The 19,057-nt window shown below is 41.8% G+C and overlaps 1 protein-coding gene across 1 annotated transcript; it reads right to left on the bottom strand.

Annotated features, from left to right (window-relative positions):
* Positions 1–1,205: 1,205 nt before the first annotated feature.
* Positions 1,206–15,256, bottom strand: LOC117459310 (uncharacterized). The gene is made up of 8 exons (XM_034100064.2): positions 14,977–15,256; positions 13,075–13,202; positions 3,774–3,890; positions 3,563–3,590; positions 3,388–3,408; positions 3,250–3,306; positions 2,136–2,232; positions 1,206–2,043 (listed from the first exon to the last, which is right to left on the bottom strand). The coding sequence occupies exons 1-8, from the start codon at positions 15,116–15,118 to the stop codon at positions 2,004–2,006; spliced, it is 630 nt and encodes a 209-aa protein (XP_033955955.1). The 5' UTR covers positions 15,119–15,256; the 3' UTR covers positions 1,206–2,003.
* Positions 15,257–19,057: the final 3,801 nt, after the last annotated feature.

Here is a 19,057-nt window from a genome sequence, read left to right as displayed (position 1 = left end):
TAGAGCAGAGCGCGAGGGAGAGCTGTCATCTTCCCTTTACAAGCTTCAAACATGTATTTATCGTGTGATTTTGGAAATAAAAGTTCCATATTCTGAAAGCCAAGACTTTGTTTATTTAAAATCAAACAAAACACCCGAAAAACTAGTTTTTTACGCAAATCCACGTTTATTTTTTTAAATGAGCCGTTGCGATTTCCGACTGATTTCGATAGAGCGGGTCACATATGGCAAATGTGTGGTTGTGGGGAACCAGGTCAATTAATGTATTTATTTAACTATTAAATACATTGAGTTTGAGTAAAATACTTGGTTACTAATTAATTTAGGTTATAATATATTAAATTGCAAAGCAAAATGCTGTAATTGATTTATTTTGTCCTTTAATATTTTTTAAAGGTTTTCAACCTGAAAGAATCCTAATGTGTCCTTGAAAAGTTGAAATAAAGAAAAGGAAAAAGGATTCCAGTTGTCCATGCGTCCTCTGTTGCCCCTCAAGCCTCTCAAATGTGGGCAAACACTCAAATAAATGCCAAAAACCCAGAGAACTTGACAATACTTATCAGAATAAAAGTGTTAAATAACACTGCTACCTAGTTAATAACTCTACTTTACTCAGTGGAGGCTCGTCCATTGAGGAAAGGGAGGACTATCCTCCTGACAATTTCAGAGAAAAATTTACTTTGAAGAGAACAATAAATACACCTCAATGTAAAAGATAAGTCTGTTAAAATACAGATAATAGCCCTGGCTTTGGGACTGAAATGGGGCTAGAGAGGACGAGCCTCCCTTTGGGCGGGTCTAGCCAGAGGCTCTGGATTGGGCACCTATATCATCAGTGAACCAATCAGCGGATCTGACTGCGCATCAGAGTGTTGATGGGGAGGGTTATCAGCGATATCAGAGTTTTTTCTGAACCGGGGAACAGTGGCGCTGCGCCCTCTTACCAAAATCAATTCCTTGAATTAGGCTTTGATTATGTTCTGGCCCGCCATTTTGTGGCTCAGCAAAAAATTGGCCCACGGCCAAACTTACTTGCCTACCCCTGTCCTAACCTATCAGCCTCTCCTCTCCTCTGCTTCGATCTCTCAGGCAAAAATCACTTTCTTTCAAGATAAGATCCAATCTTCCTATTCCAATCCCCAAAAACTATTTTCCATCTTCTCCACCCTCTTGGACCCCCCCAAAGCCCCTTCCCCCTCCTCCCTTCTGTCAAGCGACTTTGTTAACCACTTTGAAAAAAAGGTTGATGATATTCGCTCTTCTTTTTCTGACTCACCTCTACTCACCGCTGGGTCACCAGACCCTCCTTTAATCATCCTATTTTAAGCAATATAAATCTTACAACTCTGATTTAGTAAAGTGAAAAAAGGAAATATATAAGCAGAAAAAGAGCAAGAAGTATTTAGCTTTAAAAACATCTGGACACTGGTTTTGGCTTTAGCTGGAATGTAGTAGGAATACTGAGAGAGAAAACAGAGCTTATAGTAGTAGATATTTAGCATTGTGTATGTTGACATCTGTCTCACAAGGGTTTGCTTGCACAGTATTATTTGTGAAGAAAATCACAAATAATTTACATGATTGTCATGAGCTGATTAAATTCATAGAGCGAAGACAACAGCATAGAAAAATATTAAATTCATAGAGCGAAGACAACAGCATAGAAATATATTAAATTCATAGAGCGAAGACAACAGCATAGAAATATATTAAATTCATAGAGCGAAGACAACAGCATAGAAATATATTAAATTCATAGAGCGAAGACAACAGCATAGAAATATATTAAATTCATAGAGCGAAGACAACAGCATAGAAATATATTAAATTCATAGAGCGAAGACAACAGCATAGAAATATATAGTATGTAAGCCATGTTTCTTCACACAGTTAAGGCACTGGAGTGTTGTGGTGCAGCAACCTTATCAAAACGAATTGGCCTTAAGAGATACTTTTACAAAAATGTCATATAAAAGTTAAAAACCCCTGATGTTCCTAAACTATTACACAAGCATGTTGTTGCTCCCGCTCTTCTTACACCACCTGCAGCATACCAACAACAAGAACAGATCATTAGAAAACATGTCAGATTATGGCAGAGAAACTCATGAAAACAAATAGATGATTTTAAATACCTGGAATTATGATCTCTGTACCAGAAGGCGAGAAGCAGCGGCAGCAGCACAAAGAGGATACCAGATCCCATCAACATCCAGTAGTGGCGGGGAGTCTCTGTCAAGAGATGAGTGTTGTTTGACAGTTAATCCACCAACAGGCAACATTTATATTTCAATGTCCAATACATCATTAAATGTAACATCACGTAGGCTACTTAATATTAAAAACACTTAAGTAGCCTACAAGTAAAACTACAGAAGTTTTCAAACGTATTCAAAAAAGGTTTAGGGTTACTACGCAAAGATTTGACTTTGTAAGATGACTGTAACCTCAACCCACGCTAGGATTTATGAATGAAAAGAGATTTGAGGCCAACATCTGTGATATAACAATAATCATTTCACCGCTTCCGGCTATATTGAGTGAACAGGAAGTCATGAAATATTATGTAACTTTACAACAACGGTTTCTCACGTTTCACAAACAGTGTGAGAGAACTTCATAGATTTCATTCACACTTAATGCCTTTCTGCTCAGTTCAAAACAATGTTTATGCCTGAATCTTATCCCTTTTTTCAGATAACTGTTATCAGATACTTGTAATGTGGTATATATTCTTGCGTCAGGTTAAAGAGTGTTGCAAATATAGCATTAACAGCCACAACAAAGGAAGGCATTAAGCATTATTTAGTCTGGGGCATGGACATGTCCGGACATGTCTGGTTGCAATACTTGAGTTAAAGGGGCCCTATTGTACTTTTGGGGGGTTCTGCTTACTGTAGTGTGAACAGATAGCGGGGCTGACGTGCCCCTGGATGACTCACCTCCTGACAACTTACCACATGAGTACAATCCCTTCACTTTTTTTTACTGGCAGAGAAACACCTTCAGACAATCAAACACTAACACAAACAAAAAACAACTCTCATTGTTTGTTGTTCTAATCTGTCAAAATGACGGACGGCTTTCAGATTTGTCCGTCATTGTTAAAAAAAATCCGTCATAGATGGAAAATATTCGGTTAACGCGACCTCTGATATACACATCTCTTAGTTTTGTCTTTTGGTTTTCCCGATACCATTTTACATATTAACTTATCATGTTATTTTGAAGAAACAATAAAGTGTGTACCTTTGTCCTTAGCAGACTTTGTAGGGTCATTCTTCATCTCTTGTTGATCACCTACACCTTGTAACAGAGGACAGGAATATTTAGAAGCAGCACACAAGTGTTGCATTCAAATGTATTTTATTTATTGTAGTGCCTTACTTTCTTTCCTGCTGCAGTCCGCTGTAAAAAGAAGATATTGTTATGACAGAACATTGCGGGAAATACATTTAAAGATTGAACTTTGACTAAAGCATGTTTTAAATGTCAGTAGTTTGTAAATATACAGAAATACCCTTTAGATATGAAACAAAGCCTGACAGGTGATGAGACTTACTGGTGCAGTTTGCTGTGTTTTGTTCCGTCTATGAAAAAAGAAAAAGGTAATTAGTTCTCAGTTTAAGTACTTATGCTGAAACAGTCATAACAATACAGTGCTCCAATGTGTCATGTAAACATGATGCATCAACACATAATTCAGAGTATTTAACTCTACTTTGCATACTTAACAAGATGTGTGTGCATTTAATGGTTTTAGAGTGTAATACCTCTGAGAGGCAGGTGCATGAGAAGTGCAGCTGGTTGTAGCAGACTTCGGAAGGAAAAGTCCACTTGCTTTGCTCCTTCATTTCATTTTCCAAATTGTCAATTTTCAGATTGATCCCCTTTATATGGAAGAAAACAAAAACATGGCAGCTTTACAAACAACTTCAAAATGACTGTTCATATAAAAAACACTTAACTTTGGGCACATATCTTTCCATTACATGAATCCAGAAAAAGATTCAAAATCTTTTATCTACCCTCTTTTACTATGCTATGTTTATTTAAGTGGTACATTTTATTTAAAGAGGTGCTCTGTGTTATATAATAATAGTATTATATCATATATTATTATATAATATTATATAATTATTATTATAATCCCTATTCAGTCAAATCTAGGTGTAATGTTAAGGTGTGTAGATTAGATTAGATAGAACTTTATTAATCCCGAAGGATTGCCAGGTTGCTCCAAAATACAGTTACATCTTAATAAAAGTATGCAATATACAATAGCTCAATATACAAAGTTTTAATGTAACGTATTACAGTGCCCCAGTAGAGAATAGGTAGCAGTCTGTGACAAGTCATTTGCAGAGATGCATTGTTCTGTAGTTATTGTAGCTGAAACGGGGCTTTTGTGAGAGTTTAAGGCTGCGGCCCCACGAGGACGAATTCGGTCGTTTGCGTTACTGTTTAGTGTCATATAGACCGTTCGGCCACACGAGGACGACCGAATACGGCACTAAACGACTGAGGAAACGACAACGGGTCCCAAGGTGGATAGAAATGCATACGCCACTCTCTGGGGGGTCAAACGGCTCCGTGTGTGCGCCCTATACGGACATTTTCAGATCACTGATAGTGATTGCGCAATAGCCCCGCCTCTCCCCACCTCTTCTGCTCACCTCCGCTTACCCCGCGCCAGTGCTGAAGTGTTTCGCCACCAACAACAACAACAATGGCGGATCGCAGAGTTGCTATCGTGCTCCGGACGCTATTGACCATGCTACAGTTGTTTGTGCAACATCTACAGCAATAATGATGAGGCAATAGCCCCGCCTCTCCCCACCTCTGCTGCTCACCCCCACGTCAAAGTAAACTGCACCCTGAATTCAGATTATTTATCTTTCTCTCGCGAGTGAAGTCTAATCTGACAGGACGGAGACACGCAGCTGTGCTCACCTGCAGCTCCTCCCTCTGCAGCAAAACACACACTTCAAGTCAGATCATCACCCTTAGCTATTTTAATTACCTCTCAAACTCCCTAAACTAGTTATAAATATGTTTATTTTTTACTGTCGGCCGGGTCACTCATTACTGGATCAGCTGCTGCATGAGACAGACACTGACGCTGTCTGAAGAGAGGGAGGAAAAAGAGAGGCTCCGTGTATTTTATTATTATAATATATAGAGTCGTTATTCATTTGTTTTAAAGCTCAATAAATAACAAAGAAGACCTTTGACCGGCACTTTTATAATTGTGTCCGGAAGATTTCAACTTTAATACACGCTGACTGGCGAAAAACTCTGCCCGGTTCCCTTGGCCCCCACCGCGGAGAATAAACAGAAGGGCAACCATGACAACCATGCTTCTTCGCTGCTTTTGTGGAGGAAGTTACAGCGCCACATAGAGGCTCCTGCATATGTACTGCAGCTTCTCCAGCGGTTGGAGCTAAACGGAGCGGTCTCGTGTGGGCAGACACTATCCGGATAATTATTGCATGTGGACGGAAGCCGTTTGCGATTGCGTTTGCGTTAATCCTATGCGTTTAGCCGTTTTCGTCCTCGTGGGGCCGCAGCCTAAATCTCATACCTGCTCAACAGAACCTGTTACACAGGTCTCAGTGGGTCACTCGTCTCATCCCTGCATTACAATAGGCAGGAAGACTGCTGATTGCGTGAAGTACAAACAGCTTGATTTAGTAATCCTTCCCTCAGGTAAAATTCCTCAAATACCGCATTCAAAATCTGAAGAACTCAGTGTGCATCTAGACCGGGTGACGACACTACCTATTGACTCAGCAATCACTGTAAGTTATATTCTTGTTTAAATAGACTTCTCTGTTTCATTTATTCTACTCTGTATAATTGTTCTGTAGTTATTGTAGCTGAAACTGCGCTTTTGTGAGAGTTTAAATCTCAGACCTGCTCAACAGAACCTGTTACACAGGTCTCAGTGAGTCACTCGTCTCAGGACTCCAATGTCTGACGCTCCAGGAAAGAGCTACCTAAAATGGACACCTGATTGCTGAGTTCCTGAGTTCTCACAGCTGTGGGGCCACGTCCCTCTAATTGGTTAACTCTCTACAGCTGATGGGCGACAGCTGAGAGGCCCTGCCTATTGTAATACAGGGTTGAGGAGTCCTGCGGGAGTCACAAGGGTGGCAAAGAGGAGGCAAATCCTACTTTGATTGAGCTAAGTATCTCTAGTATTTTATTTGGTTGTTTAGCCCCTCATGCTATAATCATATGTATTTTCTCCATTCCTGTGTATGTGTCTTCTCGCAATTATCACTGGCCCCGTGTATTTCCTAATCGATATAACCGGCCCGCTCTCGTCTATCCCACGTGCTCCACTGAGATCCAGCATCTAGTTTCAGGCGGCCTGTGGAACTGCCAGTCAGCTGTTCCTAAGGCTGACTTCATCTCTGGCTACGCCTCCCTGCAGTCCCTGGATTTCCTTGCTCTCACTGAGACCTGGATTACTCCATTCAACACATCCACCCCAGCAGCTCTCTCCACAGCATCCTCCTTCTCCCATACACCCAGACCCACTGGCAGAGGAGGGGGCACTGGTCTCCTGCTCCCAAATGGAGCTTTTCCCTCTTCAAGCTACCTAACTTCGCTCCTTCCACCTTTGAATTCCATGCCGTCACAGTAACCCATCCTATACAATTAACCATTGTTGTTCTCTACCGTCCACCAGGCGCCTTGGGGGACTTCTTGGAGGAATTAGATAACCTCCTCTCACACATCCCTGAAACTGGTCCTCCCGCTGTACTTCTCGGAGACTTCAACCTCCATACAGGGAAGATAGACGAACTAACATCTCTGTTAACCGCCTTTGCTTTCTCACTGTCTCCGTCCCCACCAACTCATAAAGCTGGCAATGTCCTCGATCTCATATTCTCAAGGAACTGCACTACTTCTAACCTCTCTGTAAACCCGCTCCACACCTCCGATCCCTTCTTCATTTCATTCTCTCTACCCCTTTCCAAACATAACGAACTAATCTCTTCTCATCCTGCACCTGTCCGCCTCCGTTCCCTCTCCCCCTCTACCTTTGCCTCATCGGTGCTCTCAGCCCTCCCTTCCTCTGACTCGTTCCAACTCCTGCCTCCAAACTCTGCTGCAGAAACTCTCCTCTCTACTCTCTCATCCTCTCTGGACTCTCTCTGTCCTCTCACATCTCGGCAGGCTCGTCAGTCCCCTCCTGCTCCCTGGCTAAATGACGCACTGCGTGCTAATAGAACCATCCTTTCGGGCAGCAGAGCGGAAACGGTGGAAATCCAAACACCATGACGACCTCCTAACACATGGGTCGGCCACAGGCGGCCCGCGGGCCATTGTTGGCCCGCCAGCAATAATATTTGGCCTGTAATTTTGAGAATCAAAAATAAAACATTATTTTGAGATTCTTTTTTTCTTACAACATAGGACCGAGAGTCGCACATCAGGGTTTCTGTTAGCCGGTAATTACCTGTTTTTAGCTGGTAAAATTCATTAAAAACCGGTAAATTCAAAACCTGTTGGTCAAAATGTCTAATTAGGGAGGCTCCGATCGATCGGCCGCCGGTCATTATCGGCCGATATTCACTCTTAATAGTTTGATCGGTGCTCTCTATAAAGGCCGATCAAGAGAGCTGGATCTGATCGATATGGACATAAACGTGAGTGAAGTTTAACCGGACCCGAGAGAGAGATCAGATCAGCTGCTGCATAATCACCTGAAGCTCCGCCCACTGTTTAGTGAGCTGCATGAGAAACTGACAGGCTGTCAGGAGAGAGAGGGAGGGAGGGAGGGAGAGGGGAGAGGGAGGGAGGGAGAGGGGAGAAGAGAGGGATCCGTTTCTCCCGTGTTATTATCCAAAGTTAATGTAAACTTTTGAATAATGTACTTCATCTACTACAAGTAGTTTGTTTGAATGTAATAATTATGTTGTTTGTGGAATCATTTATTGAAAAATGAATCAGAATTGTTCGATCTGTTACGATTATAAACTGAAGCAATATTAAAAATTACTCCCATTAACTGAGTTTTAAACATCAGCATATCCGGTCATAGTCCGGTGATTACCTGCTAACGGAAACTTTGCTACACCATTCTTATTATTATTATTATTATTATTGAAACATGACCGGTAAGTTTCGAATTCGTCCGGTAAAATAAATTCTGTCCTGAAATATACATTCATAATGTCAGCGGGAGGGGAAGCGGCGCTGTGTTAGAGCAGAGCGCGAGGGAGAGCTGTCATCTTCCCTTTACAAGCTTCAAACATGTATTTATCGTGTGATTTTGGAAATAAAAGTTCCATATTCTGAAAGCCAAGACTTTGTTTATTTAAAATCAAACAAAACACCCGAAAAACTAGTTTTTTACGCAAATCCACGTTTATTTTTTTTAAATGAGCCGTTGCGATTTCCGACTGATTTCGATAGAGCGGGTCACATATGGCAAATGTGTGGTTGTGGGGAACCAGGTCAATTAATGTATTTATTTAACTATTAAATACATTGAGTTTGAGTAAAATACTTGGTTACTAATTAATTTAGGTTATAATATATTAAATTGCAAAGCAAAATGCTGTAATTGATTTATTTTGTCCTTTAATATTTTTTAAAGGTTTTCAACCTGAAAGAATCCTAATGTGTCCTTGAAAAGTTGAAATAAAGAAAAGGAAAAAGGATTCCAGTTGTCCATGCGTCCTCTGTTGCCCCTCAAGCCTCTCAAATGTGGGCAAACACTCAAATAAATGCCAAAAACCCAGAGAACTTGACAATACTTATCAGAATAAAAGTGTTAAATAACACTGCTACCTAGTTAATAACTCTACTTTACTCAGTGGAGGCTCGTCCATTGAGGAAAGGGAGGACTATCCTCCTGACAATTTCAGAGAAAAATTTACTTTGAAGAGAACAATAAATACACCTCAATGTAAAAGATAAGTCTGTTAAAATACAGATAATAGCCCTGGCTTTGGGACTGAAATGGGGCTAGAGAGGACGAGCCTCCCTTTGGGCGGGTCTAGCCAGAGGCTCTGGATTGGGCACCTATATCATCAGTGAACCAATCAGCGGATCTGACTGCGCATCAGAGTGTTGATGGGGAGGGTTATCAGCGATATCAGAGTTTTTTCTGAACCGGGGAACAGTGGCGCTGCGCCCTCTTACCAAAATCAATTCCTTGAATTAGGCTTTGATTATGTTCTGGCCCGCCATTTTGTGGCTCAGCAAAAAATTGGCCCACGGCCAAACTTACTTGCCTACCCCTGTCCTAACCTATCAGCCTCTCCTCTCCTCTGCTTCGATCTCTCAGGCAAAAATCACTTTCTTTCAAGATAAGATCCAATCTTCCTATTCCAATCCCCAAAAACTATTTTCCATCTTCTCCACCCTCTTGGACCCCCCCAAAGCCCCTTCCCCCTCCTCCCTTCTGTCAAGCGACTTTGTTAACCACTTTGAAAAAAAGGTTGATGATATTCGCTCTTCTTTTTCTGACTCACCTCTACTCACCGCTGGGTCACCAGACCCTCCTTTCACCCATACACTAACCTCCTTTTCCCCTCTCTCTCCAAGTGAGGTTCTTACCCTCATTACCTCTGCCCGCCCTACCACCTGTCCTCTGGACCCTATCCCTTCAAACCTCCTTCAGACTATCGCTCCTGATATTCTACCATTTCATCAACACTTCTCTAACTTCTGCTCACTTTCCAAACAGTCTCAAGGAGGCAAGAGTAAACCCTAAAGAAACCCACTCTCAACCCGTCTGATGTTATAAACAACAGGCCTGTCTCTCTCCTCCCGTTCCTGTCTAAAACACTTGAACGCGCTGTCTTTAAACAACTCTCCTGTTATCTCCATCAGAACAACCTTCTGGATCCGCACCAGTCTGGTTTCAAGGCAGGTCACTCCACAGAAACTGCCCTCCTTGCTGTCACTGAGGAACTGCACACGGCTAAAGCAGCCTCCCTCTCCTCTGTCATCATCCTGTTGGACCTGTCTGCTGCATTCGACACAGTGAATCATCAGATCCTCCTTCACACTCTCCAAGAACTTGGAGTTTCAGGCTCTGCACTTTCCCTCCTCACCTCATACCTCAAAGACCGTACCTACAGGGTAACTTGGAGAGGGTCCGAGTCCGACCCTTGTCAATTAACTACAGAGGTCCCTCAGGGCTCTGTTCTTGGTCCCCTCCTCTTCTCCTTGTACACAAACTCGCTCGGATCTGTCATTAGCCCGCATGGTTTTTCATACCACTGCTACGCTGACGACACCCAATTAATTCTGTCCTTTCCCCGCTCAGAGACCCAGGTCGTCGCACGCATCTCTGCTCGTCTAGCTGACATCTCTCAGTGGATGTCTGCTCATCACCTCAAGCTCAACCTTGACAAGACTGAACTGCTTTTCCTTCCGGGAAAAGATTGTCCCACTCTTGACCTAACAATCAACATTGGCACCTCTGTTGTTTTCCCGACTCAGACTGCAAAGAATCTGGGTGTGATCCTAGATAACAACCTGTCCTTCACTGCAAACATCGCTGCTACAACCCGCTGCTGCAGATACACGCTTTACAACATCAGGAAGATACGTCCCCAGCTGCCCTTCCTACATCCAGGACATGGTTAAACCGTACATCCCAGCACGTGCACTTCGCTCTGCATCAGCCAAACGACTCGCTGCACCCGCACTGCGAGGGGGACCCAAGTTCCCATCAGCAAAAACACGTAGGTTTGCTATCCTGGCTCCAAAATGGTGGAATGAGCGCTTTGAGTACTGGAAAGCGCTATAATAAATGCAAGGAATTAATTACACCTTCCGGCGCAGACTGAAAACTCATCTCTTTCGACTCCACTTCGAGCGATAGAACTACTAACAAAGCACTTATATACTAATAAACGGCTGGCTTATCTAAAGCCAGTTGAGTAGCACTTGAAATGTTTGGCTCTATGAAACCTGATGTACTTATATGATTCTGTTTTCTTCAAGGTTGTATCTTCCTGGTCGAATGCACTTATTGTAAGTCGATTTGGATAAAAGCGTCAGCTAAATGTAATGTAATGTAATTTTGGTGACAAATCTTATCGTACTAAATACAATTAGGTTAAATATTAAAACTGCAAATGTTATGAAATTATGACATCAGCCTAATATTGCACATGGTGTTATAGTTTAATTATCCTTCCTGCAGGAGGAGGAGTTATAAAGTCTGATGGCCTCAGGAAGATAGGACCTCCTGTGGCATTCTGTGGTGCTCCTCAGTGCTCGCAGTCTACTGCTAAAGGTGGCATGCATGGGGTGAGAGTAGGGCTGCAACAAACGACTAATTTGATAATCGATTAATCTATCGATTAATGAAACGATTAATCGACTATTCGGACTATTACTGTATGCCTTGCACAATTTCTCAAACGCTCTTATTTAGCCATCAACTTTTAGATTTAGCTTGAGGTTGTTTTAGGCATGTGGAAACTAACAATGAAGACAATAAAGATTAATACTTGATTCCAAAATACATATATTATTGAAATAACTTAAATTGTGAACAAAACTAACATTGCTTTTTATTCAAATTAAATAAATAATATTTCACATCAAAAGAAACAACAGTGTTTTAACAAATCGTATTAAATAATCTGATGACAGAACTGTAAACAGAATAGCTGAAACTTTAACAAACTAAATAATAATAATAATTAATATTTTTATAGCGCCTTTCAGGAAACCCAAGGTCGCTTTACAAGTCGGGGCGGGGAGTAGGGGAAAAAAGGCAGACAGGTTAAGGGGGTGGGGGGGAAGTAGCGGAAAAATAAACCTATTAAACTAACTATACAGTGGGGAAAGCCTTGGTAAAAAGGTGCGTTTTGAGGGCTTTTTTGAAAATGTCCAGGGTTGGGGCGCTGCGGATTTCGGGGGGGGAGAGAGTTCCAGAGGGTGGGGGATGCCACACTGAAGGCTCTGTCACCAAAAGTCCGCAAATAACTCTGTTACCTCTAATCATTATGTTTGTATAATGTAGTTAACTCCGTGTGTTGCTGCTAGCATACATAACACCTGACGTGGAAACGTTACTCGTGGACGGGGCTACAGAGCTGCTAGAAAGACAGTCGAACCCGGTGCATTCCTCCGTCTGGATGTGGAGCACTTTTGCTAAATGTTTAGACAAATAGCTCGTGTTACCGCCCTTACATGCTAAACTCTTATTCCACTTTTGGCAACGAGCATTCTCCACATCGAGACGGGTAAAGTTGAACCACCTCGGAGCGCGTTCTCTCCGCCATCTCCCACGTGTGTGTGTTGCTGCATGTTGCAGCTGCCCGTGTGTAAACTGCCCCGCCGCCTCGCCAGCAGGCGGGGGAGAGAAAGATCGAAAATACATCAAAGACGCATTTGTTTGTCTTTTTGCATATTAGAAACGAGTTGGCGACACTAAGACTGCGATATAATGTCTTTGTAGCAATAATACATGACATATATTTTTTAAATGTCTCCAGTACCGATAAAAAGACCAATAAAGTTAGAGCTTAACGGGGCGTAAAACACACGTGATGACGTCACCAACGAATCGACGACTGAATTAGTTGGCAACTAATTTGGTAATCGATTTTAATCGATTAGTTGTTGCACCCCTAGGTGAGAGTGTACAGCCTAAGTCTAAATTCTGCATGATACTGTGTGAGTGATTGCTGGGTCCTACAGAGGGAAATATACACAGTGCATGATGATGCTATTCACTAGGGGGGGGGGGGGGGGGGGCATCTGCTTCTTTAGCTTAGCAGAGCGTTGAGGAAAGAGAACTGAGGGAATTTCCATCTGACTGCCAGGGCAGAGAAACAGTGTCAGGGGAACTTTGAGCACCATCTGAGTGATCATATTGCATTGTGCCATATTTCACATTGGGACACACTTGTGCACTCAAAACAGCAGATGTACGTACAGAAGTACACAGGTATAACATCAATAATGGCTGCAGTATATTCAGTATGTTCAATAGAGTTTTGCAGAGGGATGGCTTTAACATAGGAAACATGTCAGAAAAAAACAAACTCTGATTAGAGATGAGCTATCTGGGCTTGTCTTACTCACATTGGGATCGGTCCAATGGCAAATGCAGCCGGTTGCATTGTCCTTTGGGATAGTGTATTTGGTCAAACCATCCAACTCTGCGACTGTGCAGCGAAGTTCCTTGGCGCTGCAACACGTTTGGAGGAGGACTGGGACAGACAGAGCAAAAGACAAATGCATTACAAATAAAATAACTTTGAATGAAAAAAAATGTAATGCGGTAGGTTTTCAATAATGAGCCAAGGTACAACATACTTGATATATTAGTCAAATGTACATTATTTGCCAATGAAATGACTTGCTGTACTGCCAGGTATCTAATCAAGTACTTCTTAATTCATTAGTCAATTACATTTTTGTATGAATAACATGATCCTGAAAGTTATAGCTAAAGTTGTTAATTACATGTGGGGGAGTAAACAGTTGTATGGGTGTGGCTCAGTGGCTGGCTCAATACGGGCAGCATCTTGGGACTCACTCCTGTGGGGATTGCCCAACTCGCTTTGGGGAAAAGCATCTAACAAGTGACATGTCATCTAACCTAAAACATGTAGAAGAGTGGAAGTTCGAAGTAGCACAACACACATATTCAATCACAAAATAATACGCTATTTTAGTCATTTTTTCTACTTTTTACTTATTTTTGGCCTGATAATGATGTGGTGAGCTTTTCAACAGAGTTCAACACATGTGTGTGTGTGTTTTTGTTCTCTTTCACACACACACACACACACACACACACACACACACACACACACACACACACACACACACACGGGATGCAGTTGGTTGCAGGTTGGGGTCTCTGGTGGATGAACCTGAGATCCAAGTGTGTGTGCAGAGCTGATCCACCCCATTATTCCTCTGTGTGTGTGTGTGGTGTGTGTCATTAAGTTAGAAGATAACGTAAAGTAGACTAAACATAAGGGTTGATTGCATATGTAAGGAATACAATAACAACGGACTCCGTGCATGACATAATTAATCTGTTTTGTTGATTTGTCCTAGACATTTCAGTTGCTTTTTAAAGAACTCAAATGAATGCGGAAGTGTTGATTCAGCCGCCGGTACATGTGCAGGACAATAACACAGGGGCTAAACCGGCAGAAAACTACTTTATACATGTCGATACGCAAGCAAATATAAGAGACGAGCACCCCGACAACGTTGTAATATTTACGGTATAGGCTAGGATTTAGACATTTACGGTCATCTGTGGTAATGACAACCATAACTCTCTTCACTTTCTCATTAGATAACATAACCTCTGCTGTAATGTTGTTATTACCGATTTATAAACCAACCACAGTCTCATTCATGAACTCAAGGCACTTAGGCGGTCTGCCACAAATGAGACCGTGGTCAATTTGGTTTTATATTGGACGTTGGATATTCGACACATTCGAAAAATCTATTTAACACTGGCTTCGATGGGCGATTTTTTGTCAAACCAACTTCGATGTGTTAATACAAGGCCCGCCTATATAACACAAAGCTTTTTTTTTTCAAAAAACCCACCTTTTGATTTTATACTATTTTTTTTGTGTTAAACAATCCTATAAATCTATTATGCGGCTTGACCTTTTCACCTACCCATGTCAAAACACATCTGATGAACTCAGCTAACTGCCCTACACTTAACACAAAGCTGCTTTTTTTCAAAAAACCCACCTTTTGATTTTATACTATTTTTTTAATGTTAAAAAATGCTATACATCTATTATGCGGCTTGGCCTTTTTACCTACACATGTCATAACACATCTGATGAACTCAGCTTGTAAACCAAATTTACCACGGTACAAATGAGTAGCCTAGAGTTAGCGTTCACCATGTGGTTTATAAAGCCCGGTGGTGTAGAAATACCGATGCAAGTAATCATAACTACTATTAATGCTATGTAGGAAAAACGTTTAGTTACTTACATGTGAAGATACTCCACCGGTACATGATCTGCAAGGTCATCCCCACGCTTCGTATCTCTGAAAATAACACGCGCAAACTTGTTATCCAGCAGCTCCCTGTCTCTATTGTCTGTCGGCATAGAGCTATGAAACGGCGTCTCATGGACTGTGTTTTATGGCTGTTTATTCGTCTTCGGTGGCGGGATTTTCATACAAGACCCAGTGAAGCCACGCAGTTCAATTCCAATTACTATTGAAAAAGAGTGGATGCCGATACTAGGATGAAGTCCCGACTGCAGAGACGATGAGGAATAGGTCCGCCCATGGTCCGCCCCCAACTGTGACGCGACTGTTGGTGCTGCCGGATTTGGAACCCCCCCTTTATCTTTGTCCAGGATAGTCACAGACTCACCAAAATCACACTGGTGCTGGCTGTTCCCCTCTAGTTTGTGCTCACAAAAGCATTTCACTCTGGGCCCAGCAGGTACAAAAATAAAGAGGGGCTTCCATATCCGGCAGTGCAGTTGCTAGAGCTGCCGGATTTTGAAGCCCCTCTTTATTTACACATTGCAGTAGGCAATTCCGCACAAGGATGACCGGAAAATTACAGCCCTTTTGCTTTGCTTTTTTTTTTTTAATTATTGGTTGATCCACAAGATGTGAAATATAGAAACGGAACAAATATCTGCCTGTAATGTGCCAGTGCAATAACAATTATTAAAGTATCCAAAATAAAAGATAGGTTTTGTTGCACACAACAATGCCTGCAAAACAGATGTTGAGACATAATACAATTTACCTTCAGAATGTCTTTCAGTATCAAAGCAATACTTGCAATCTTAGTAAAAGCAAACAATTGTAATCATAACTTCTCATAACTAAGATAACTGGTAGAAGACTAGTTCAGTTTATATGCACATCTGAGAGTTGTGTGTGTGTGTGTGTGGTGTGTGTGTGTGTGGTGTGTGTGTGTGTGTGTGTGTGTGTGTGTGTGTGTGTGTGTGTGTTGTGTGTGTGTGTGTGTGTGTGTGTGGTGTGTGTGTGTGTGTGTGTGTGTGTGTGTGTGTGTGTAGGTGTGTGTGTGTGTGTGTCGTTGTGTGTGTGTGTGTGTGTGTGTGTGTGTGTGTGTGTGTGTGTGTGTGTGTATAGGGAACGTGTGTATGTGTCTCTACTTGTTTAGAAGAACCACCCAGTCCACCACTTGAAACTTTAACAAGACATTTGGAATCAAGGCAATGTGACACCTGAGGAAACATTTGATCATAAAACATTTTAAGCATTATTTTAAGATTATGTCTTAATGACTTTTTACACTAGTATAAAATATGTTCTAAATAAACAAGTATGCTTTGAACAAGGCACTTGCTTTGCAACTTTATATTCCAGTCAATGGTCAGATAAGGGGTTAGCTCCACATTCATGCTTTTACACAAGTTATTCACCCTGGGTAAGTGGCATATCATTTTTACAATTTACACAAAAAGTAAGAGGGAGCAAACAGTACATTGTATTTTACAACTGTCTGTTTCCATATAAGAACAATGAAGCATGCAACTGTTCTTGTTTGAATCCTTAAACATCTTAGCAGTATTAAAAGGTCTTGAATTACATGAACAAATTACATTTCTGTCAAGTCAGGTTTGTGTTCTGCAACTGGAGAATATGTAATGTAGTCAATATGCAGAATTCAGAATTCTGGCAGTTACCGGTATTCTGACTTTTTCTCCCAAAGAATTTTTTTTTTTTGTTCTGAGAAAAAAGTCAGAATTCTGAGAAAAAAGTCAGAATTCTGAGATTAAAGTCAGAATTCCTGACTTTTTTCTTTTTTCCCAGAACAAAAAAAAAATATTCATGTGGCCCTAATCCTCTTCCGTATGATACAGTAGCCCCTTTTTTTAAATAGTTTTTATAGGTGTTGCTATCTGTTTTGTGTAGCGTGGTTCTACAAGCAAGTCAATGCATTAATTGGGTGGTATCAGAGAGTTACACGGGTCTGTAAATGCAATGAAAACAATTGCCCACAGCAAATAATTTATATTAAAATGTAATTTTTACTTTTTAATACTTCAGTACAAAGGATGTATTGAATATTTAAGTGATATATGTGTACACATATAAATCATTAGTCAAAAGGGCTACATTTGATTTAATTAAAAGGTATAATATGTGGTAAACTGAGAGCCCTTTGGGAGCCGAAAGAGCCGGCTCTTCTTGGTGAGCCAAATGATCCGGCTCACCAAGAAGAGCCGGAATTCCCATCACTAGAACGAATGACTTCTTCTGTAAGGATTTATAAAGCAGCGGAATCCCTTAAGTTGCTATTGGATAAAAAAAGTTAGGAAACAACGAGTTATGATTGAATGAGAGCACGCTGGTCCTATAGGCCCTGCTCCGCTGGTCTGAATCAGCTGGCACCGCCCATGAATCAGTGTAATAATGCATAAAGGGATATGATTGGCTTTTATCAAGAGGGGAACACTTATGACACACTTATGATCAAATCAAGTTTTATTTATATAGCACATTTTTAAGACGATTTTTGGTCGAGCCAAAGTGCTGTACATAATAATTACCTTACAGTAAGGACACTGATACATGATAGGTTAGTATTGAGTGCAAACCAGTTCATAAAACTAACCAACTAAAGAGCCCACGTGACTTATTTTATCAGGGGGGAAAGTGTACATCATTTGAATGACATATTATTTTTACATTGACACATTTTCATACACAGGAAGAGAAGAAAGAAGAAGAAGAGAAGAGAAGAAGAAGAAGAAGAAGAAGAAGAAGAAGAAAGAAAGAAGAGAAGAAGAAGAAGAAGAAGAGAAGAGAAGAAGAAGAAGAAGAAGAAAGAAGAAGAAGAAGAAGAAGAAGAAGAGAGAAGAAGAAGAAGAAGAAGAAGAAGAGACAGTGCATTGTGTCATCCCACTTTGTCAGCTACAACATGCAAAATAAATGAAAACCTTTAATCACCCATTATGAGTCAATATGTCAGGCACACATACAGGGGTGCTGCAAGACACTCTGGGGGCCCCAGATATATGGATATATATCTGGGATATGTTGGGGCGGCAGAAGAGACCTGCCGCCCCAACATATCCATCCTTCAAATTAAAGAGTTTACCAAGATATATCTTGAAGACAACACCTTTTTTTATATAGAATTCAACTAATCTACAAAAAGTGTTTGGACGTAGCTCTTTGTTTCTTCCCTTGTGTGTCTTATTTATGAACACAGTCTATGATAGTGATACAGTCCGTCCTAACGCGCTCAGCCGTCCTGCAGAGGTCACTACATGTTTTTGGCTTTAAGCGAGTCAATCTGACATCACTCCCTCTCCTTTCGCCATCTCAATGGAAACCTCTATCTGCTTCTTCACTGGCTTTGAGGACGGCCATGTCTGAGGCTTACAGGAGTCAGGAGAGGCGTCAGAGTTTGGGTCCCTTTGACCCTCCGTGTGCAGATGTCTGTAAACTGGTGGCTTGTGGTCTTGATGTTCGCCTTGTGTTTGCTTCCATACACCGAGCTGGGCATGGGTCTCGCCTTAAAGGCCTGTCGTTCCTCTTTCAGCCCCAGGTTCCCCAGCTCTGCAACAATCTTCGCCTCCCTCTTCGACCTCTCCCTCTCCAGGAAATGGAAAGGCTGTGGAGAAGCATCGGCAATGCTCTGGTTCCTGTTCGTATTCTTTCTGCTTCCTTTGCTGCGGCTGGATCGCTGGCCGGGACGACGGCTGATCACTTCGTAGAGCGGCTGATGGATGTGCGCCGGTGCTGGCGACGCCCTGAACTTTTTCTGGCACTCTTGGAGCTCCTCAAGCTCCCGTTTCAGCAAAGTGTTCTCCAGCTGGATCTCCGAGCGAGTGCGCACCTTGTGCCTCTTCCTCTCCTCCTCTGCTGCATTCGACACAGTGAATCATCAGATCCTCCTTCACACTCTCCAAGAACTTGGAGTTTCAGGCTCTGCACTTTCCCTCCTCACCTCATACCTCAAAGGACCGTACCTACAGGGTAACTTGGAGAGGGTCCGAGTCCGACCCTTGTCAATTAACTACAGAGGTCCCTCAGGGCTCTGTTCTTGGTCCCCCTCCTCTTCTCCTTGTAC

The sequence above is a fragment of the Pseudochaenichthys georgianus genome, chromosome 15 (assembly GCF_902827115.2).
Source record: "Pseudochaenichthys georgianus chromosome 15, fPseGeo1.2, whole genome shotgun sequence".
Lineage (NCBI taxonomy): Eukaryota > Metazoa > Chordata > Actinopteri > Perciformes > Channichthyidae > Pseudochaenichthys > Pseudochaenichthys georgianus.
Note: the sequence above shows the minus strand (reverse complement) of the source record. Positions and strands in the feature narration are given on the sequence as shown.